The following is a 23214-nucleotide window of genomic DNA, read 5'->3' as shown; positions in this document are numbered from 1 at the left end:
ATTAAATCTATATATTATTTTGATTTATAAAACTCTCTGGTCAGCACCTCCGCGGCCCAGTGGGAGGTGCTCTGAGGTCCACCAGTGGGCCACAACTGATACTGACTGGCAGGTTAAACTGCATACTGTATATGCATGATAATTTGGCAAACAGGAAGCTTACCAGGCCTGGGCATGGGTGTAGCCATATGCAGAACAATCACATTCCTCACTGTTAGGTTGCAATACTGCACGCACGCACGCACACGCACACGCACACGCACACACACACACACACACACACACACACACACACACACACACACACACACACACACACACAAACGGCCTTCCTCATTGGCCCAAAGGAGTGTTTGGAGTAGGTACTTTGGTTTCGGCACAGATAACAAGGAAGTAACCACCTTTTAAAAATTACATCTGGCCCCTAACTGCTGAGCTAATCCAACAAAAATGAGGATGCAGTGAAGGTGCTTTCCATTACAGTCGGTTTATGCAAATATCCAATTACAAATAAATAAATCATGCAACATATTATTCACAGATCCTCATATATACAGCCACATCATATGAGGAGGTGCAGTGCCACCATCGCTGATCTTCCCACCTTTACGTCACAATGAAGCTGTTGGGGACTCTGTGTCTCACCTGGAGCCTCGTCTATGCAGGTAACTCAACACTATCTCAAAGTTGTCACATTTGACGTATTATAGTAGTATTTGATACATTTCCTTCCTGTGCAATTTCTTACATTTACTTGACATTAATATAAATTGGACAATATAGGCTGCTGTACATTTCATTAAAAAAAAGTAAATTGCATGAAACTTCATTAAAGGTAATAAACAGAGCAGTTCAAGTTGTTAGAATTGTACATATTGATTTTTTTTATTATTATTTTTTATTCGCACAATAAAAAAACAGAACAACGGTAACATTATTAAAACAACGCAGAAATAAGTGCAGGTGAGAAAAGGAAACCCATAAAGGGCTTATAAAGGTTCTCACCTAAAAATAATAAACAAGTAGTTAAACATGATAATCAAGTTAAACATAATTATCAAACGTAAGACACGACAAACACAAATACCTTGAGTGCAGTTGAATGTGTGGGTGCGAGTGTCTGGAATTGTGAATTTATAAAGATTTTCCTCAATGCAGCTGATGCCCTTCAGTGTTACAACTGCAGTGAGTCCACAGACAATGACTGCAGAAAAACAGTCTTGGTAAACTGCTCTGCTAACCAGCTCTGTCTGTCAGCAACTCTAGAAGGTATACTGTAATATTTAACTTGTATTTTTCTACTGTTCTCTGTTTGTATAATAACATGACTTTCACTTCAACATTATTAAGTTGTGGCTTTATGTTTTTGTTTCAGAAGTGTCAGTGATTGGCAACTCAAGTCATGTCTACAAGAAGTGTGTAGCAGATTTGATCTGTCCCAAGACTGGTAACACAAAGTTTTCAGCTAACCTGGGACACCATGGATCTGGAGTTGCATCCATTCTCTGTTGTGATACAGACGGCTGTAACTCTGAGACTTTGACTGGTATGTAAATTAGGTACAACATTATCATTGCATCACATAAAAATTATGTGAAGGGATTTTTTTTCTTCCATAAATCGTTAGCAATGTTTTCCAATTTAACCTAAATTCAGCCATAGTTTTCATTTGTAATCAGAACTCATTAAAACTAGGTCTAAGGGTCATACACATGCTTTCCTTATTTGTTGATTCCAGCTTTAAATTATTTAACTTTGCTTTACCAAGTTGTGACTGAATTCAAATCATGCTGCAACACATTTAAGTTTAAACCCAGATTCATTAAATTACTGGCGACAAATAATCTTAGATACTTTTTTAAAAACTGTTAGCAGCCTAAATTAAAACCATGATAAAAAAAATCAATTGACCTGATTTGCACTGTTCATATTTAATCTCAGTCTAAGATAAATGTAATAATGATCTGCTTCATTTCAGTTCCTACTCAACAGATCAATGAACAAAAATGCTTTACCTGTGACAGCATTTTGCAACACGAACACACAGAATGCAGCAACACAGTACAATGTGTGGGAATTGAGGACCGGTGTTTTATAAGCCCCAGTGGTAAGAATCAGAATCTCAGAATCAGAATAAGTATTTCTTAAGGTAAAATTATTGTACTTATGTGTAGGTCAAATGTTGTCCTTCTTTTGTTATCTGCAGCTGGCTGTACATCTGCCAACCTGTGTGATTCTCCTTCCCAACTAAGTTTTCTTCCTTCACTGCTGGAACTTCTTGCTATCTACCACCCAAACTGCTGTGAAGGGGATTTGTGCAATTTTAAGTTCACAACAACAACAACAACGACTACACTGCTGCCAGCTACAACGCCGCGGAATACAACAATGCCGAATACAATGCCGAATACAACAATGCCGAATACGACGATGCCGAATACGACTTCTGCGCAAACTTCAACAACAAATTCTGCCAGCATACTCTACCTGCTGCTGGGTCTTGTTTCGCTTACACTCACCTAAGAGCTCACAGGACATGAACACGCATGGAGGCAGACACAGTTGTACACACACACACACACACACACACACACACACACACACACACACACACACACACACACACACACGCAGAAGATGTATATGATACGCTAACAACACCATACTGAAAGAAAATACAGATATAGTACATTATGTGGCCCAAGGAATTTGAGCGTTTTGGTTCTTATCATCTTAATCTGTTCATCAGGGGTGGACAAATTACTCAACCCTAGTACTCCTGGTCAAATAACTACAAGTGACAGTTGCTCTGTCAAATTTGTACATGAGTTAAAGCACTGGATTACTAGTATTGGAGTACTAGTATTCAAAGTAAAAATTACAATCTCTATAGAGTATGATGCAGTTTGTGTGGGGCAGCGCGCCAACCTGATCAGGTGACCAGTCACATGCACTCTTCTCCTGATCAGGTGACCAGTCACATGCACTCTTCTCCTGATCAGGGCGGCTACCTGTTCATTCTGGCTTCTCTCCTGGCTGTGCTGCTGTTGCTGCCTCTCTGCTGTCCGTTGCCTCGCCTCGCCTCGCTGTCTGCTGCTGCCCATGAAGTTTTGAAATCCCACCGCCTCCCCGGCATCCACCTGTAGGCTCTGTTTCTAGATCCCTCTCGGGGGTCTTAATTAATTCCCTGTGATTCTATTTGGCATATAACTTAACTAAAATGTTCATGCTTACAGGGAATGAATAGAGACGCTAAACTATGCTTCATATATTTATGCTCAATTATGCTTAATAAAAATATATTCTAAATTCAATCCAAGAATTGTCTGACTCAAATGTTATTAAAGTAAGTAAACTAAATATAACTTACACAATTGGGATGGTGGTATTAGGTCTCCTTGCTATGTATTGTATATACTGTGGTCTGGTCTCACCACTACTGGTTGACAAGTAGTACTGAATGAAGGTCACAATTCAATTTCTCCTCTGAGCAAGCAGGCGTGCTCTATTAATCATTCCACTAGCCTAAGTGTGAACAGACCTTAAATGTATTTTCATTCCATCAGGGGGAGTACTACTTGTAGGTCAAATGTACAAGCAAGTGCAGGGCCGGCCCTGTCCATTCGGGGGGGAATTTATGTTCAATTTATCAATAACAAAAAAGGACTCAATAACACCAATTACTCAGATTTAGGGTCAATTTTGTCCACATACAGTCTGTAATAGAGTTCACCATAAGGGTTGAAAACAATACAAATATGCCAAAATGCAAAAACACAATAATAATAAAATAAAATGTTATCACTGTGTGGATAGGGATAGCTATTTTTTTAAATCCATTTTGATTATTGGTAGTTGCTGTATATGATATGTTAACAACACCATACTGAAATAAAATACAGATACAGTACATTTACATTATTAAAAGTTTGAATAAGTAGCCCAAGGAATCTGAACGTTTTGGTTATTATCATCTTGATCTATTTAATTGATTGATTGAATTGATTGAATACTTTATTGGCAGTTTGCAAAAAAAGCACAGAAAAGTTGCTAAGAGGATTTTAAACCCAAGAAAGCTCATGGCTTGTTTCCATTGGGGTCCTTTGTACTCAATTCATCCATTTAATGACAGACAAATATACACTACTATGCAAAACAACATTTTGCATGGGGGGGGGGGTCGGGCGGGAGTCTTGGCTTTGACTTTTACAGGGGCCAGTTTGGGTTGGACGTGTCATCAGTGGTGGACAAAGTAGCTACTCAACCCCAGTACTTCTGGTCAAATAACTACAAGTGACAGTTGCTCAGTCAAATTTGTACTTTAGTTAAAGTCTCTTCATGTCTTGGTTGCGAGCATATTTGTTTGACTGCCATTCCAGACTCTATCCAGCAGATCCCCATCTGCTGGAATGAAACTCATTTAGCAGCATTGGTTTGGCCCTGAGCAGTTTGGCCTGGCTGCTGGTCAGTGATGTATGGGAGGAGTTAGACTAGACTCGAGCATAACTCTGAGACTGTACAAAATATATAATATAATACTACAAATGTCACGAATGGGGAATGGACCCGTCCAGTTGTTCCATTTGTACACTGGAGATAACAAGGACGATTTTTATAGGGCATTGGTCCCAGAGATGAATAAATTGTATCAAATGAAGGTCTGTGTGGTCTAATGCAAATCACACTGGGTCCAGTCAGAAGAGCTCTTGACTTCAGACCATAAGGTCACAGGCACAGGACACCCAGCATCTGAGCAATCTGGCTCCCAAGGGTCTCCTAACCTTTTTTCGCCTGACAATGCATTGGTCGCTTAAAGTTAAATATTTCAAAAACTATTATTTCAAAGTAAAAAATCTCAAGCATACATGTCCACAGTAAGGTGGAATTTTAAAATTGTGAATCAAGTTTATAGGTTAAAGTATGAAGATTTATCTAATCTTTCAGTGATGACCGCGCAAGACAACAGACCATGTGAGAACCACGGTGGAGCAGTGGTGAAGATACATGACCATCAAACAGAAGGTTCTTAATTCGAATCCAGCAATGACATTTTTCCAAGTTTGCACCCGGCTCTTGTACTTGTACCTCAAATGTTTCACTTAACGAGCAAGTGGACAGAATTAGTATGAACCACTGTAGTGTAGTGGTTAGACTACAGGGCTTGCAACCAGCAGATTCCTGATTCAAAACCAACATGCCCATTTTCCAAGTTTGTACCTGCATTACCACAAGCAGGACTTTTTGTTGTTGTATTTTTATTTTAATTTTTTTTACATTTTCCCACCTTTTACCTGGCTCTTGTAACCTAGTCTTTCAATCAAAACCGCATAATAGACCTAACTAAGTGTTAATCACAGTGGAGCAGAGGTTAAGCTACAGGCCTTAAACACAGAGGGTTCTGAGTTCAAAACCAGCAAGGAATTCTTGCCAACTTTTACGTGGCTCTTTTACCTTTATCTATTTTAATGAAGAACATGCAAGTGGACAGTATAAGTATAACTTACAGCAGTGCAGTAGTTAAGATAAAGTGCTTGTAACCAGATGGTTGCTGGTTCAAATCCAACAAAGACCTTTTTTTAGCTAACTAATAGTTACGATGGTGCAGTGGTGAAGATACAGGACTTGCAACTAGAAGGTTGCTGGTTCAAATCCAACACAATTGTTTCCTGAACTTTTACCTGATTCCAGCACCTTTATCTCAACTTTCAGTGATGGACACGCAATAGAACACACAAGCTTAAAGCTATAATGGTGCAGTGGTGAAGTTACAGGGCTAGCAACTGGAAGGTTCTTGGTTCAAATCCAACAAAGACATTTTTGTCCAACTTTTACATGACTCTTGCACCTTTATCTAATCTTTCAGTGATGACTGCGCATGAAAACGGTCTATGTAAGAACCACGGTGGAGCAGTGGTGAAGGTACAGGACCATCAAACTGAAGGTTCTTATTTCAAATCCAGCAATGACATTTTCCCAAGTTTGCACCCGGCTCTTGTACCTGTACCTCTAACCTTTCAGTTAACAAGCAAGAAAACAGAATTAGTATGAATCACTGTGGTGTAGTAAAACAGAATTAGACTACAGGGCTTGCAACCAGCGGATTCCTGGTCAAAACCAACAAGTACATTTTCCAAGTTTGTAGCTGCATCTGCATTACCACAAGCAGAACCTTTTGTTGTTGTTGTTTTTTTAAATTTGCCCACGTTTTACCTGACTCTTGCACCTTTATCTCAACTTTCAGTGAAGTAAACGCAAGAAAACAAACCACTAAGAGCTACGATGGTGCAGGGGTGAAGATACAGGGCTTGCAACCAGAAGGTTGCCAGTTCCAATCCAAAAAGACTCTTGCACCTTTATCTCAACTTTCAGTGAACTAAACACAAGAGAACAAACATCTAAGACCTATGATGGTGCAGTGGTGAGGATACAGGAATTATAACCAGGAGGTTGCCGGTTCAAATCCAACAAAGACTTTTTCGAACTTTTACCTGACTCCTGCACCTTTATCTCAACTTTCAGTGAAGTAAACACAAGAGAACAAACATCTAAGACCTATGATCGTGCAGTGGTGAAGATACCGGATTTGTAACCCGAAGGTTGCCGGTTCAAATCCAACAAAGACTTTTTCGAACTTTTACCTGACTCCTGCACCTTTATCTCAACTTTCAGTGTGCATGCAAGAGCACAAGGCAACTATGTGCTATGATGGTGCAGTGGTGTAGACAAAGGGCTTGCAACCAGAAGGTTGCCGGTTCAAATACATTAAGACTTTTTTTGAACTTTTACCTGATTCATGCACCTTTATCTCAACTTTCAGTGAAGAGCACAAAAGAGAACAACCTTAGTAAGAGCTATGATGGTGCAGTGGTGAAGATACAGGGCTTGCAACCAGAAAGTTGCCGGTCCAAATCCAACAAAGACTTATTTTTCGAACTTTTACCTGACTCTTGCACCTTTATCTCAACTTTCACTGAAGTCAAAGCAAGAGAACAAGTCAACTGAGAGGTACGATGGTGCAGTGGTGAAGATACAGGGCTTGCAACCAGAAGATTGCCGGTTCAAATCCAACAAAGACTTTTTTTCCGAACTTTTACCTGACTCTTGCACCTTTATCTCAACTTTCAGTGAAGTCAAAGCAAGAGAACAAGTCAACTAAGAGCTACAATAGTGCAGTGGTGAAGCTACAGGGCTTGCAATCAGAAGGATGCCGGTTCAAATCCAATGACGACTTTAAAAAAAAACCTTTACCTGACTCCTGCACCTTTATCTCAACTTTCAGTGAAGTAAACACAAGAGAACAAACATCTAAGACCTATGATGGTGCAGTGGTGAAGATACCGGACTTGTGACCAGAAGGTTGCCGGTTGAAATCCAACAAAGACTTTTTCGAACTTTTACCTGACTCTTGCACCTTTATCTCAACTTTCAGTGAAGTAAACGCAAGAAAACAAACCACTAAGAGCTACGATGGTGCAGGGGTGAAGATACAGGGCTTGCAACCAGAAGGTTGCCAGTTCCAATCCAAAAATTATTTTTTTTCGAACTTTTACCTGACTCTTGCACCTTTATCTCAACTTTCAGTGAACTAAACACAAGAGAACAAACATCTAAGACCTATGATGGTGCAGTGGTGAGGATACCGGAATTGTAACCAGAAGGTTGCCGGTTCAAATCCAACAAAGACTTTTTCGAACTTTTACCTGACTCCTGCACCTTTATCTCAACTTTCAGTGTGCATGCAAGAGCACAAGGCAACTATGTGCTATGATGGTGCAGTGGTGTAGACAAAGGGCTTGCAACCAGAAGGTTGCCGGTTCAAATACATTAAGACTTTTTTTGAACTTTTACCTGATTCATGCACCTTTATCTCAACTTTCAGTGAAGAGCACAAAAGAGAACAACCTTAGTAAGAGCTATGATGGTGCAGTGGTGAAGATACAGGGCTTGCAACCAGAAGGTTGCCGGTCCAAATCCAACAAAGACTTATTTTTCGAACTTTTACCTGACTCTTGCACCTTTATCTCAACTTTCACTGAAGTCAAAGCAAGAGAACAAGTCAACTGAGAGGTACGATGGTGCAGTGGTGAAGATACAGGGCTTGCAACCAGAAGATTGCCGGTTCAAATCCAACAAAGACTTTTTTTCCGAACTTTTACCTGACTCTTGCACCTTTATCTCAACTTTCAGTGAAGTCAAAGCAAGAGAACAAGTCAACTAAGAGCTACAATAGTGCAGTGGTGAAGCTACAGGGCTTGCAATCAGAAGGATGCCGGTTCAAATCCAATGACGACTTTAAAAAAAAACTTTTACCTGACTCCTGCACCTTTATCTCAACTTTCAGTGAAGTAAACACAAGAGAACAAACATCTAAGACCTATGATGGTGCAGTGGTGAAGATACCGGACTTGTGACCAGAAGGTTGCCGGTTGAAATCCAACAAAGACTTTTTCGAACTTTTACCTGACTCTTGCACCTTTATCTCAACTTTCAGTGAAGTAAACGCAAGAAAACAAACCACTAAGAGCTACGATGGTGCAGGGGTGAAGATACAGGGCTTGCAACCAGAAGGTTGCCAGTTCCAATCCAAAAATTATTTTTTTTCGAACTTTTACCTGACTCTTGCACCTTTATCTCAACTTTCAGTGAACTAAACACAAGAGAACAAACATCTAAGACCTATGATGGTGCAGTGGTGAGGATACCGGAATTGTAACCAGAAGGTTGCCGGTTCAAATCCAACAAAGACTTTTTCGAACTTTTACCTGACTCCTGCACCTTTATCTCAACTTTCAGTGAAGTAAACACAAGAGAACAAACATCTAAGACCTATGATCGTGCAGTGGTGAAGATACCGGATTTGTAACCCGAAGGTTGCCGGTTCAAATCCAACAGAGACTTTTTCGAACTTTTACCTGACTCCTGCACCTTTATCTCAACTTTCAGTGTGCATGCAAGAGCACAAGGCAACTATGTGCTATGATGGTGCAGTGGTGTAGACAAAGGGCTTGCAACCAGAAGGTTGCCGGTTCAAATACATTAAGACTTTTTTTGAACTTTTACCTGATTCATGCACCTTTATCTCAACTTTCAGTGAAGAGCACAAAAGAGAACAACCTTAGTAAGAGCTATGATGGTGCAGTGGTGAAGATACAGGGCTTGCAACCAGAAGGTTGCCGGTCCAAATCCAACAAAGACTTATTTTTCGAACTTTTACCTGACTCTTGCACCTTTATCTCAACTTTCACTGAAGTCAAAGCAAGAGAACAAGTCAACTGAGAGGTACGATGGTGCAGTGGTGAAGATACAGGGCTTGCAACCAGAAGATCGCCGGTTCAAATCCAACAAAGACTTTTTTTCCGAACTTTTACCTGACTCTTGCACCTTTATCTCAACTTTCAGTGAAGTCAAAGCAAGAGAACAAGTCAACTAAGAGCTACAATAGTGCAGTGGTGAAGCTACAGGGCTTGCAATCAGAAGGATGCCGGTTCAAATCCAATGACGACTTTAAAAAAAAACTTTTACCTGACTCCTGCACCTTTATCTCAACTTTCAGTGAAGTAAACACAAGAGAACAAACATCTAAGACCTATGATGGTGCAGTGGTGAAGATACCGGACTTGTGACCAGAAGGTTGCCGGTTGAAATCCAACAAAGACTTTTTCGAACTTTTACCTGATTCCTGCACCTTTATCTCAACTTTCAGTGAAGACAAAACAAGAGAAGAGAACAATTTTAATAAGAGCTACGATGGTGCAGTGGTGAAGATACAAGGCTTGCAACTAGAAGATTGCCGGTTCAAATCTGGCGAAGACTCTTTTTTAAAACTTTTACCTGACTCCTGCACCTTTATCTCAACTTTCAGTGAAGTAAACGGAAGAGAACAACCATCACATCTAAGACCTATGATGGTGCAGTGGTGTAGACACAGGGCTTGCAACCAAAAGGTTGCCGGTTCAAATCTAACAAAGCCTTTTTTTGAACTTTTACCTGATTCCTGCACCTTTATCTCAACTTTCAGTGAAGAGCAGGCAAGAGAACAGTCTTGGTAAGAGCTACGATGGTGCAGTGGTAAAGATACAGGGCTTGCAAACAGAAGGTTGTTGGTTCAAATCCAACAAGGACATTTTCCCAAGTTTGCATTTGGCTCTTGTACCTGTACCTCTAATCCTTCACTTAACAAGCAAGAGAACAGCTTAAGTATGAACCACTGTGGTACAGTGGTTAAGATAAACGCCTCGGAGTGCAAAGACTGTGAGTTCAAACCTCACAGATGATGAAAAAGAAAGCCAGAAAGATGGTGAAAGAGGAACCCCGAAAGATGGTAAAAGAGAAATCCCGAAAGATGGTAAGAGCGAAACTCCGAAAGATGGTAAAAGAGAAACCGCGAAAGATGGTAAAAGAGAAACCCCGAAAGATGGTAAAAGAGAAATCCCGAAAGATGGTAAAAGAGAAACTGTGAAAGATGGTAAAAGAGAAACTGTGAAAGATGGTAAAAGAGAGCCTCGGACCATGTTAAGCGACGCCTCGACACGAACGAGATTCCCACAGTAACAGCTCAAGATGGCAGAGATGAAAAGTGACGACGCCTCGACCCGAACGAGATACCCAACGAGATTCCCACAGCAACGGCTCAAGATGGCAGAGATGAAAGGAGGCAGAGAGTTGAGTAAGAAAAAGGGGAAAAAGCTTTTTTTTTTAAATAATTTTTTTCTTTTAATTTTAAGCCCCTCCCTCTACAACCTGAGGAAGGCGGGCTAAATCCATCCTCCTCTTCTTATGAACAAAAAAACTACAACTGCTATAGCCGGGGTTCAAAACCCCAACCTCCTACATGTGAATCCTGTGCTGTACCTTCACGCCACCAGGCCTTTTACATTAAATAAATATTTTAGGTGATATTTGACATTGAAAGCAGAGATGGCAGGTTAAAAGATACAAATATTCAAATGTTTAAATATTTGCATATTAATATAAGATTTATTCATATTTAAGTAATTTGATTATTAGTTTTAGATGACCAAAACTTGTCAAGTTATTTTCTAATCAAACACATTAGCTTTTAGGTCTTTACATAAACAAGAATTAGTGGCTATAAGGTTGTCAGACAGTGTGGTATTACACCCATAAGTAAACTTCTCTCTGATTAGCTGAAATGAGGTTAACTTATCACTCATAACCAGTGCTCATAACCATGCAGCATATCACATTAATGAAGCTGAGCCAAATAGTTATCAACTACATTGTTTTTTTTAACTGATTTAAGACAGCATTGTGTCTGTTTGACTTGAAATTTACATTAAATTGATGCCAACCACTTACAAAACCTCTACTAATACTCATACTATATCAATATAACCATCAATATAGTAAAACCTCATGTCACTACATAGTATCCCATGACAACATACTGTTATATAATACTGTAAAAAAACATGAACATGAACCTAACTAACCCTATGTCGTCAAAAACCATGACAAGATGGGTTTTGATTTCAAGACATCTTTATTGACACAAATGCATAATGAATAAACATCTGTCAAAAGGATCTCCATCGTGGTCCTTTTTTGTAGTGTGTGTGTGTGTGTGTGTGTGTGTGTGTGTGTGTGTGTGTGTGTGTGTGTGTGTGTGTGTGTGTGTGTGTGTGTGTGTGTGTGTGCGCGCATGCACGCGCATGTTGGGAGGAGAGCAGATCATTATTACAAAAAACAAAATCAATAGTAAATTAATTAATACAATTTCCAATTAACCACACAACTAAAATAACATTAACATTGTGTTCTCTTGTCCTTTGATAACACTAGAAATACTCTGTTACAAGTAATAGTACGGAATTTCATATTTACTTGAGTAAAAGTACATAAGTATTGGTATCAAAATGTATTTAAGTATCAAAAGTAGAAAGTATTCATTATGCAGAATGTCCCATTTCACAAGTTTTAAAATGTCTAAATAATAAATAAATCTTTTGAAAATAGCCGATATACAAGCTCACAATGCGTCGCATCGCGACACATTGTGAGCTTGTAGATCTGCTATTTTCAAATGGCCAAAATGTATATAGGGCTGAAGTGGTTCATGTATGTTTTGTAAGAATGATCTAAATCTACAAAGTAACTAGTAACTCAAGTTTTCGAATAATTGTAGAGTAAAAGTACAATATCTGCCTCTGAGATCCAATCAGAAAATTGGATATACTCCAGTAAAGGACAAATTACCTCAAAATTGTACTTAAGTACTCAGTGCTTGAGTAAAATGCACTTAGTTCCTTAACACCACTGCCCTCTGGTAACATTCTGGCAGGGTGTGGTGTTATATAGGGTGGTGTCAGGGTGTATTCTTGTGGTGTTAGGGTTACATTCTTACCCTCTGGTAGCATTCAACCAGGGTGTGCATGGTCTATAGATCAGGATCCTGATCCACTCCCTCAACAATGGATCCACACTGAGGTCAAACACAAAGGTCATAGGTCACAAACCAATGCACACCGTGATATTTATAATCCATTCATTTCACTGTTGCTCTTTTACAACAGTAGAATAATGATCAGATCCTAGATCAGCAACAGCGGTGTAGCTATAGACAGAATAAACTTTGATGATGGAGAGGGCCACTATATTTCCACACTCACTCCAGAGGGCCACATTGCATATACTGTTGGGCAGATGCACCTCTTACAGTATCTCTATCTAAATGTGTAAATGAATGCCGTACTTAAGCAATATTACACGAGAGGGTGTGCTTTACCGTCATTATTAGCACGCCTGTGATGCGGTCAGGAACGAGGCGCAGCCGAGTTCCGCCGCGATCACATAAGTGCTAATAATGTAAGGTAAAGCACACCCTCGAGTGTAATATTGCGATTATACAACAGTTACCAACAAAACACATCCAAATGTATTCATATTGTGGGGCAATTCATAATAAAAAAAATTCGCTTATCCGTTTCCCTGTAAAGAGAAGAGTTCATTTGACTGAGACAAAATAGTCCCTGTGGCAGCGCAGCACTCTGTCTCTCTGACTCTCGTCTCATCAACACAGCTGATTCCAGTAGGCTATATGCTCCGTCGTACGATCGTGTTACGTGGCCAAAATAACTGATCTACAAGCTCACAACGCGTCAAGATGGCGATGCCTTGTGAACTTGTAGATCGGCTATTTTTGCCGTGCGATACCTTCGTACGATAAAGTATAACATACACTGGACTGTTAACGAAATGGGAGTAATTTTACTTTAACACAGGAGGATATTTATACAGTATGGATGTTACCATTGAAATAAAGCACACTTTTTTCCAGTTATTCCTTTTATTATAGGATTTTAGGCGATTTAGTGTGCTCTCTTCTAACCATTGATCAACAGTAAGTCCACCAAATAAGTCAAAATTAACAACATAGTCCATCTTGCGTAGCTGTTTGTTCTCCGCCCGGTGGCGGCGGTGGGTACTGTCTGTTTGTTTTCCTACCGTGGGACAGTCACAGCGTGACTTCACAGCACAGCTGTGTCATATATGGTCTAATCAGGTGCGGACTGCTGCAGTGCGGAGTGATTTATTTAATGTGATTAGGCCCGTGATATGATGCTGGTTTGAAGCACGGCTAGAAAGCTATTTCAACCAATCAGATTGCTTGGTCGGAACTACCTGTTGTATAATTCGCCATTCTATGTCACACAAAAGTAGCAAAAATAGCCGATCTACAAGATCGGCTATTTTTGCTACTTTTGAATTGGAATCCTATTATTATTATTTTTTCAATTTTTGAATTGGAATCCTGAAAAGTAACATTTTTATTTAATTTAGTTATAGGCCTACCTCAAATGCATTTAGTTATACTTATGTTAACTTGTTGAACTTAAATACAAACACATTGGACATAAAAAAGACAATAGAAGTGTAATACTAGTCATTAAGCTACTAATATAGACTGAAGTAATTAAAGCAGGTCTGGTTTGCATGTTTGGAATTGTAACAGCTGAAATCAATAATATATCAGTATTCTGATATTAACCTGCGGGCCGCATTAAAAGGTGGGGGCTGCATGTGGCCCCCGGGCCGCCAGTTGCCCATGTATGCTATAGACAGTGCAGGCAGAGTGGTCACGTGGGGTGGGGGTCACACTGTACATGCTTAATTTGGGGCAAAGGTTCTTCCTCGACCAACTGGGAGAGTGGGTGCAAAGTTTATCCGAAAATAGCAGATCTACAAGCTCACAATGCGTCTGCGACGCACATAGGCTATTTTCGGCGAAGAGGTTTGGAGTAGAGGTAAAAAAGGACAGTCCAAGTACAGAGCCAAAGGCGAAGTTTACAAAGTATTGAGGGTTTAAGAGGTTAAATGTCTGAAAAACACATTTAACATGAATCCAACATGTAATGGGGGACAGGACAACACCAAGGTTCTGAATGAATGAGAGCTGACTGTCTCAGGGGTGATGCAACTTTGATGATGCAGAGGGCCACTATTTCCACTCACTCCAGAGGGCCACATTGCACTGTACTGTTGGGCAAATTAATGTTGTACTTCGCCATTCTATATCACACAAAAGTAGCAAAAATAGACAATGAATTTCTTTATACTAGTCATTAAGCTACTACAAAAAAAAAGCGGGTCATGTTTGCGTGTTTGGAATAGTAACAGCTGAAATCAATAATATATCAGTATTCCGATATTAACCTGCGGGGCCCATTAAGTGAATGTGGCCCCCGGGCCGCCAGTTGCCCATGTATGTTCTGAATGAATGAGATCGGACTGTCCAGGACAACACCGAGGCTCTGAATGAGAGCTGACTGTCCAGGACAACACCAAGGCTCTGAATGAGAGCTGACTGTCCAGGACAACACCAAGGCTCTGAATGAGAGCTGACTGTCCAGGACAACACCAAGGCTCTGAATGAGAGCTGACTGTCCAGGACAACACCAAGGCTCTGAATGAGAGCTGACTGTCCAGGACAACACCGAGGCTCTGAATGAGAGCTGACTGTCCAGGACAACATCAAGGCTCTGAATGAGAGCTGACTGTCCAGGGGCCTGTTCCTCAAAAGGTGAATTAAAAAAGGCGACGTATTTCTATAAAAGACCATGAACTCGAGCGCAGATTCCTTGAACTTGACCAATCATGGCAGCAGGGAACAAAACTCGAGCAGCGTTTTTTCTGTGGCCGAACAGCAGCAGCTCATGCAAGCATATGAGGAAGTGAAACATGTTATCAACAGAAAAGGAAACGCGACCGCAATAAATAGATCCAGGGAGAAAGCGTGGCAAAGTATTGCAAGCACACACACAGAGTGTGTGTGTGTGTGTGTGTGTGTGTGTGTGTGTGTGTGTGTGTGTGTGTGTGTGTGTGTGTGTGTGTTTGCGACGGACGGGCAACAGGACGTACGGACGGGACGGGACGGGACGGGAGGGGGGGGGGGGGGGACGGGACGGACGGGAGGGGGGGGACGGGGGGGTTGACCGCGACGGGATGAGCGGGGGACGGGACGAGACACGCAATAACCCCACATTTGCAAGACCACTTTGGTAGAAATTTGGGTTGTGTAGTTACCTTGCCATCATGATGTAACTCCAAAGGTGGACAAGAAATAAAAAATAATTTCTCCATTGACTAGAAATTGATAATTTAAAATATGCTCCTTATTGACTTACAAAGAGGCTCCTTTAAACCCGTAACTAATAATGTATATATATATTTAAATATATATTTAAATATTTAAATATATTTATATATTTAAAATATATATATATATATATATATATATATATATATATATATATATATATATATATATATATATATATATATATATATATATATATATATATATATATATGTGTATGTATGTATGTGTTTGTATATGTATGTGACATTTTTTATAATATTAAAAAAAAATTGTAATATATTATCAAACATCTAACAACAATATGAACTAGAAGGTACTGTTCCTGAAGAAACAGTGTGGGATCGCTAAGAATGTTGATGGTATTGAGTATTGATAGTGTTAGTAGAGTTAAAGGTTTGAAAGGTTTAAAGGTTTTAAAGGTTTTAAAGGTTTTAAAGGTTCTAAAGTTTTGAAAGGTTCTAAAGGTTTGAAAGGTTTGAAAGGTTTAAGAGGTTTGAAAGGTTTGAAAGGTTTAAGAGGTTCTAAAGGTTTGAAAGGTTCTAAAGCTTTGAATGGTTCTAAAGGTTTGAAAGGTTTGAAAGGTTTAAGAGGTTCTAAAGGTTTGAAAGGTTTAAGAGGTTCTAAAGGTTTGAAAGGTTCTAAAGGTTTGAAAGGTTCTAAAGGTTTGAAAGGTTTGAAAGGTTTGAAAGGTTTGAAAGGTTTGAAAGGTTCTAAAGGTTTAAGAGGTTCTAAAGGTTTGAAAGGTTCTAAAGGGTATTTACTTTAAATTATTTTTAGTCACTTTATTTACTTTAAAGTATTTTTTACTAATTTTTACAACTTTTAAGTATTTTTACTATTTTTTTCAACTTTTAAGTATTTTTACTCATGTTGAGTACTTTTAAGTATTTTTACTCAGTATAAGTACTCTTAAGTATTTTTAATCAAGGTACTTACTTTAAAGTATTTTTAGTCACTTTATTTACTTTAAAGTAGCTTTTACTAATTTTTACAACTTTTAAGTATTTTTACTCTTTTTATCAACTTTTAAGTATTTTTACTATTTTTTTCAACTTTTAAGTATTTTTACTCATTTTGAGTACTTTTAAGTATTTTTACTCAATATAAGTACTCTTAAGTATTTTTACTCATGGTATTTACTTTAAAGTATTTTTAGTCACTTTATTTACTTTAAAGTAGCTTTTACTAATTTTTACAACTTTTAAGTATTTTTACTCTTTTTATCAACTTTTAAGTATTTTTACCATTTAAAAAGTGAAATATCTCTAAAAGTACAAATGATTTCAAAAATTCTAATGGTAGCCAATATGTCCTAAGTAGGCTGAACGTTATTGAGTTGGAACGGAGTTTCTAGCTAAAAGTATGAATTTCTCCATTGAAATGAATGGGAGTTTTTTAGAAGTAAAAAGTGAAATATCTCTAAAAGTACAAATGATTTCAAAAATTCAAATGGTAGCCGATATGTCCTAAGTAGGCCGAACGTTGTAGAGTTGGAACAGAGTTTGTAGCTAAAAGTATGAAGGACTAGTTAGGGGCCAAAAAACGGTACCAAAAACGGTACCAAAACGTTGAAGATAACAGTAGTGTGATCGCTTTAGCGATCCCACAACTATAGTGTTAACAGAGTGACAATGACATATCACATGAGTTATTGTGAAACAATTATGATTCATGGTCACACACTATTTCAGTAATATAATTACATTGATTATATCTTATTGTATTGATTTCATTTTATTTGAATGCAGGGTCATTCAAATGAGTCCATATACAAACACATGTGTTGAATTAACTGTGGAAAAACTTGAAGAACAAAGACACTGGATTAAGTAAGCTTGGCTGTTAGCCTGCTCCTGACCAGGCTAACTTCACAGCTAAATTGCCATGGTAACTAAGCTAGGCTTGCTTCAATTCTCTTTTGAGGAATCGGATAAGGCTAAACTTAGCCAGGGTGAACTGGCTAAACTAATCTTCAAGATAATTCACCTTTTGAGGAACCGACTCAGCTCTAATCCTGGCTAAATTAAGCCAGGATAGGTGGTAAAGCCAGGCTTTAGCTCTAATTCACCTTTTGAGGAACAGGCCCCTGGACAACACCGAGGCTCTTGGCCGTTGGAACAGAAGCCACCAGGGAGTTGTCTATGGAAACAATGAGGTCTTGCAAGGAGCAGGACTTACCTGAGAAGAAGAGAAGCTCAGTCTTGTCTGGGTTTAGCTTGAGGTGGTGAGAAGACAAGACATCCACTGTGAGATGTCAGCCAGACATGCAGCGATGCACTCTTCAACCTGAGTGGCAGGAGGTGGAGAGAGAAACAGTTGAGTGTTTACCAGTGGTGTGAAGTAACTAAGTACATGTACTGAAGTACTGCACTTAAGTACAATTTTAAGGTATTTTTTACTTTACTGGAGTTAGTCCAATGTTCAGTACTTTAACTTCTACTCCACTACATCTCAGAGGAAAATATTATACTTTTACTCAAAAACAATTACAATTACAACTACAATTATTTGACAAGTTTAGTTACTTTGTAGATTTTGATTATTATTACAAAACATCATTTTGTACTTTTTTTAAATTGTATTTATTTTTTATCCCACGATTTTGCAACCCTTTTTCACCCAGTGCCAATTGTCTAAGTAATCCTGGCCGCTACACTCCCCCTGCCAGCCTAGGGAGCCCAGAGCCGAGCTCATGCCTCCTTCAATGCATGAGAGCCAACTAGCCTTCTTATCACCTGACAGGGGGGAGTTTCCCCGGTAGGACGTAGCGTGTGGAAGGAACACGTTATTCCAACCATCAGGCGCCCCGGGTAACAAGGGGGAGGCGGTATAGCGACCAGGGGTCCTAGGGGACACGGGGAGAACATGTAAACTCCACACAGAAAGGCCCTTTCGCCAACCCCACCTAATGATGGGCGCTGATGACGCGGGAATCACAGCGGGACAGCGCCCACAGCGGGAATCGAAACCAGGACCTTTTAGCTGTGAGGCGACAGCCCTACCGACTGCGCCACCATGCCCCCCTATACTTTTGTACTTTTACTCAAGTAAAATGTTTAATTCCTGACTTTTACTTGTATTTCTACATTGTGGTATTGATACTTTTACTTAAGTAAAGAATTTGAGTACTTTTTCCACCACTGGTTTTTACAACTGCTACAATCAACCAATAGTGAGGAGTATAAAGATCAGATCCTAGATCAGTGTATACGGTAGTGATTGGCTACCTCCCCGCGTGAATGGATGAGGAGGTCCGACGGCCACTATTGTCTTTGGATTTTTTTCACTGCCTGTCTTTTACTTTATTTTCTAGGGGAGGCTAGATTTTAGTTGGGCAGGCGACCACCTGCCCTGCCTCTATGGTGGGTACGCCACTGGTGTCACAATCATGACATTTCACTTGACAATTCATTGTCATACAATGATTGCACAATTGAACAATTGGTATCAGTCATTGTCAGTAATGTCTTTGTAAGTTATTTGCCATATGAGATTTTTCTTTATAAAGCCTAAAAGCTAAACAGAAATGTAATTTATATACTGTATGCCAAGGAAAAATACTTAAATTAATGTAATTGTCTTTTTCCTTTGAACATATAAGTAACACAATATAAATGACATTTCTGTTTAGCTTTTCGGCTTTGTAGGGTTACAGAAATGTCATGATGGCAAATAACTTAAATATACACAGAAATGACTGACAGAAATGACACCAATAATCAAAATAAATAATAATACTATGGCCAAAATATTATGCGATTATGTAATAATTGTGATAGGCCTATACAGTCAAATCAGTGATTGTGGTGTAAAGTAACTAAGTACATCTTGGTCTACAAGATACACCACAACATTGGGATGCCCATGTACCAAAATACTTCAAAAACTTAAATGAAGTTCACGATCACACAACACCAGAGGCAGCTCCACTGATCATGTCCAACCCCCCCCCCCTCGAACTGTTTATTGTACATATTTTTTATTTTCCACTGTTTATTGTACATATTTCTTATTTTCCATACCAGTAACCTGTAAGCTGATTGTATGATGTTCTACATAGTAGTGTATATCTGTCTGTTTTCTTAAATGTCATCATGATTTGAATGCGTGGGGATCTAATTTTAAACAAGCCATCGTGCTTTTATGAGCGATCCAGTTTAGAGGACCTTGTATTGTTAACTGTACCATGTACTTTTCCCATGTCTCTCTAAATAAAGTTCACTTCACTTCACTCATTCACTTCATTCATTCATTCATTCATTCACATTTACTCAAGGACTGTACTTAAGTACAATTATGAGGTATTTTGGAGTATTTCCAATTTTCTATATTTTTACTTCTACTCCCCTACATCTCAGAGGCAAATATTATACTTTTACTCCACTACAATTATTTGAAAACTTTAGCTACTAGTTACTTTGTAGATTTGAATTATTATTACAAAACATACATTAACCACTTCAGTCCTATTTAAACTTTGGCTATTTGAAAATAGCCGATCTACAAGGTCACAACGCGTCGCGACGTGAGCATTGTGAGCTTGTAGATCTGCTATTTTCAAAAGATTTTTATATCCTATCCTTTAACTAAATGTCCATGTCATTACAGTTCATACTCACTCAGAAACGTGTTGAAATGTCTCACACACTCTTCTCCTCCAGGCTAGTGTGTTAGTTGACCAGCTACAGTCCATCTTGTAGTTATTAATGTCAGCTGGTTATGGTAGAAATACTGAGTGAAAACCCAGCTCCAAACACACACACATCCTGATATATACACACTGATATTAATCCCCAGGTATTTCATTTGGTGACATTTACCAGATTATTGAATTTATAAACATCTCTGTTTTCACCTGTTTCTCTCTCTTACTTCCTGCTTTCTTTAATCCCACCCCCTGTCAGAACCTCAACCTGCTATGTTGACTAGAGTTGATTGACACCTGGATAACCAATGACATTGCTTCCATGAGCTTGGTGTAAATGTAACATAATATGACCAAGTAGCTGCATGTCTGCTGCCCCCTAGTGGACCTAGTGCTTTAGACAACAGGTTAGTGTAGCTGCCAGTGAAATGACAAACCTGGGTTCAAATCCCTGTCTGAACACTTATGTTTGAAGCTCTCAAGGTTTGAGTTCAAACAACACTCTTACTTTCAAACTACATTTGATCTATACAAAAAAGTGAATGTGTCAAATGTAGCTTATTAATCGGCTAGTTTTGAAATTGTTTTAAAAATATGGAATAATCTTCAATGGCACAAAATATTTTCAGATGGGGATTTGTGGCCAAATACACATTAATTTGGGGATTTTACCCCCATTTTACCCCCTTGATGCTGAGTGGCAAGAAGGGAAGCACTGGGTGCCCTTTATAAAGTCTTTGGTACGACCCAGCCAGGAAATCAAACCCCAACCTTCAAATCTCAGGACAAATACCTCAACCATAAGGCCACTGAACTGACATACAACAAGAACAAGACATCACTTCTGGATCAGAATGGAGATTACTCAATGATTTACCTTCTATGATGAGGACAATATTCCACCAGCTGCATCCTTGGACAATGTCTGCTGGTTGTAGGATTAAATTGTTCCAATAGATGTTAAATCTCAGTTGTGTCTTGGTGAACCCTGATCATCACACCTGATGATCAGAATCTAGTAGATTCAGTGATGTTGGCTGTGGATCTTCATCTTTTGACCTGCCACCACCTCTCCCGCCAACCTCAAGTATGATCTAAAACATCTCATCAGTGTAGAAGGCCTGGTGGTACAAGAATAAAGGTGGGGTTACAGAAGTTGAAGGGTGGGATGTTTGAGTCTTGGTCCTGATGAATCTTTGACCAAGACTCAAATCTCCTCCCTGAGTTAGGAGATTAATTTTTTAACCATTGGTTCATTTGAACCAATGTGTGTTTTTCCCCCTCTTTGTTTATCAACTCTCAGGATCATCCTCTGTTCACCTCAGGGACCTTCTTTTTCAACAGTGTTCCGGAATCTCTTTCATATTGAGGCCTTTGTATGTTAGTCTCTTTCACAATGACTGTTCTGCAGTGGTGGAAAAAGTACTCAAATGTTTTACTTAAGTAAGTACAAAAGTATTGGTATCAAAATGTACTTAAAGTACCAAAGGTAAAAGTACAAAAATGTTTGAAAATAGCAGATCTACAAGCTCACAACTTTCAAATAGCCTAGGTATAAAATAGGGCTAAAGTGGTTAATGTATGTTTTATAATGTAATAATTTATATCTGCAAAGTAACTAGTAACTACAGTTTTCAAATAATTGTAGTGGAGTAAAAGTGCAATATTTGCCTCTGAGATGTAGTGGAGTAGAAGTAAAAGTATTTGGAAATCCTCCAGTAAAGTCAAAAGTACCTGAAAAATTGTACTTTAAGTTTAGTACATTTACTCTTACTAGTAAGAGTAAATGTACTTAGGCTTAGAGCGAGGAACAGCGAGGTACAAACCAGCTGCAAGGAAATAAAACCTTTTAGCTCAAATCAATTGTGTTGATTATTTGAAAAAATGATAAATTATTTTTGAAATCTTTTGAAATGATGAAACAATAATAATAAATATAGCTGCAAGCAGCGATAATACGGGGCCAGTGAATAGAGAGAGAGAGAGAGAGAGAGAGAGAGAGAGACGAGAGAGAGAGAGAGAGAGAGAGAGAGAGAGAGAGAGAGAGACGGATTAGATTGAAGAGAGAGAGAGACGGAATAGATTGAAGAGAGAGAGAGAGAGAGACGGAATAGATTGAAGAGAGAGAGAGAGAGAGAAACGGAATAGATTGAAGAGAGAAGAGAGAGAGAGAGAAACTGAATAGATTGAAGAGAAAGAGAGAGAGAGAGAGAGAGAGACATGGAAACGGAATAGATTGAAGAGAGAGAGAGACATGGAAACGGAATAGATTGAAGAGAGAGAGAGAGAAAGAGACATGGAAACGGAATAGATTGAAGAGAGAGAGAGACATGGAACGGAATAGATTGAAGGGAGAGAGGGAGAGAGCGAGAGAGACATGGAAACGGAATAGATTGAGAGAGAGAGAGAGACTTGGAAACATAATAGATTGAAGAGAGATGGAAGCGGAATTGACATCTCAACCTATTGCATTAACAGGAATCGAACACTGAACCTTCGGATTGACAAGCTGCAACACTACCTATAGTGCTATAGCTTTGTACAGGCTGAGGTTGTCTGTTGAAGATAAAAGTGAACCAGTGAAAGCAGCCGATCTACAAGCTCAGAAACACGTTGCTATCTGAAAAGTTTTGAGATTGTAGATCGGCTATTTTCAGAATGAACTATGTCATACATTGAAAAGACATACTCTCAAATAAGCATTTCAGGTTATCTTTAACAATTGCACTTGCATTAATTGACACAATCATGTTGTGTGCAATGCAACTTAAATGAAGTCTGCATCAAGTGGGGCTTAAACTGGCAACCTTGAGGTTCTAAGGCACACACTTAAGCGAGAAGCCATTGGACCAACAGACCTGACCTGGTGAATGAGAGAGAGAGAGAGAGAGAGAGAGAGAGAGAGAGAGAGAGAGAGAGAGAGAGAGAGAGAGAGAGAGAGAGAGAGAGA

The 23214-nt window shown here is 39.1% G+C and overlaps 2 protein-coding genes across 2 annotated transcripts in view; one reads left to right on the top strand and one right to left on the bottom strand.

Moving 5' to 3' along the window:
- LOC308105979 (H-2 class II histocompatibility antigen, E-S beta chain-like) overlaps window positions 1-23214 on the bottom strand; it is a 487891-nt gene that overhangs the window by 405806 nt on the left and 58871 nt on the right. The gene's annotated exons all lie outside the window — the stretch shown is intronic.
- LOC308106218 (uncharacterized protein) overlaps window positions 567-23214 on the top strand; it is a gene marked incomplete at its 3' end in the record, with an annotated part of 25059 nt that continues 2411 nt past the window's right edge. Inside the window, exons 1-5 of the mRNA XM_080457274.1 lie at window positions 567-665; window positions 1159-1269; window positions 1376-1546; window positions 1979-2107; window positions 2207-2302. Coding sequence (XP_080313400.1) covers window positions 617-665; window positions 1159-1269; window positions 1376-1546; window positions 1979-2107; window positions 2207-2302 — 556 coding nt within the window. The 5' untranslated portion in view covers window positions 567-616. The remainder of the gene's footprint in view (window positions 666-1158; window positions 1270-1375; window positions 1547-1978; window positions 2108-2206; window positions 2303-23214) is intronic.

Source organism: Gymnoscopelus braueri (assembly GCF_963280865.1).
Source record: "Gymnoscopelus braueri genome assembly, chromosome: 18".
Classification (NCBI taxonomy): domain Eukaryota; kingdom Metazoa; phylum Chordata; class Actinopteri; order Myctophiformes; family Myctophidae; genus Gymnoscopelus; species Gymnoscopelus braueri.
The sequence above is the reverse complement of the archived record's forward strand: the minus strand, read 5'-3'. Positions and strand labels throughout refer to the sequence as shown.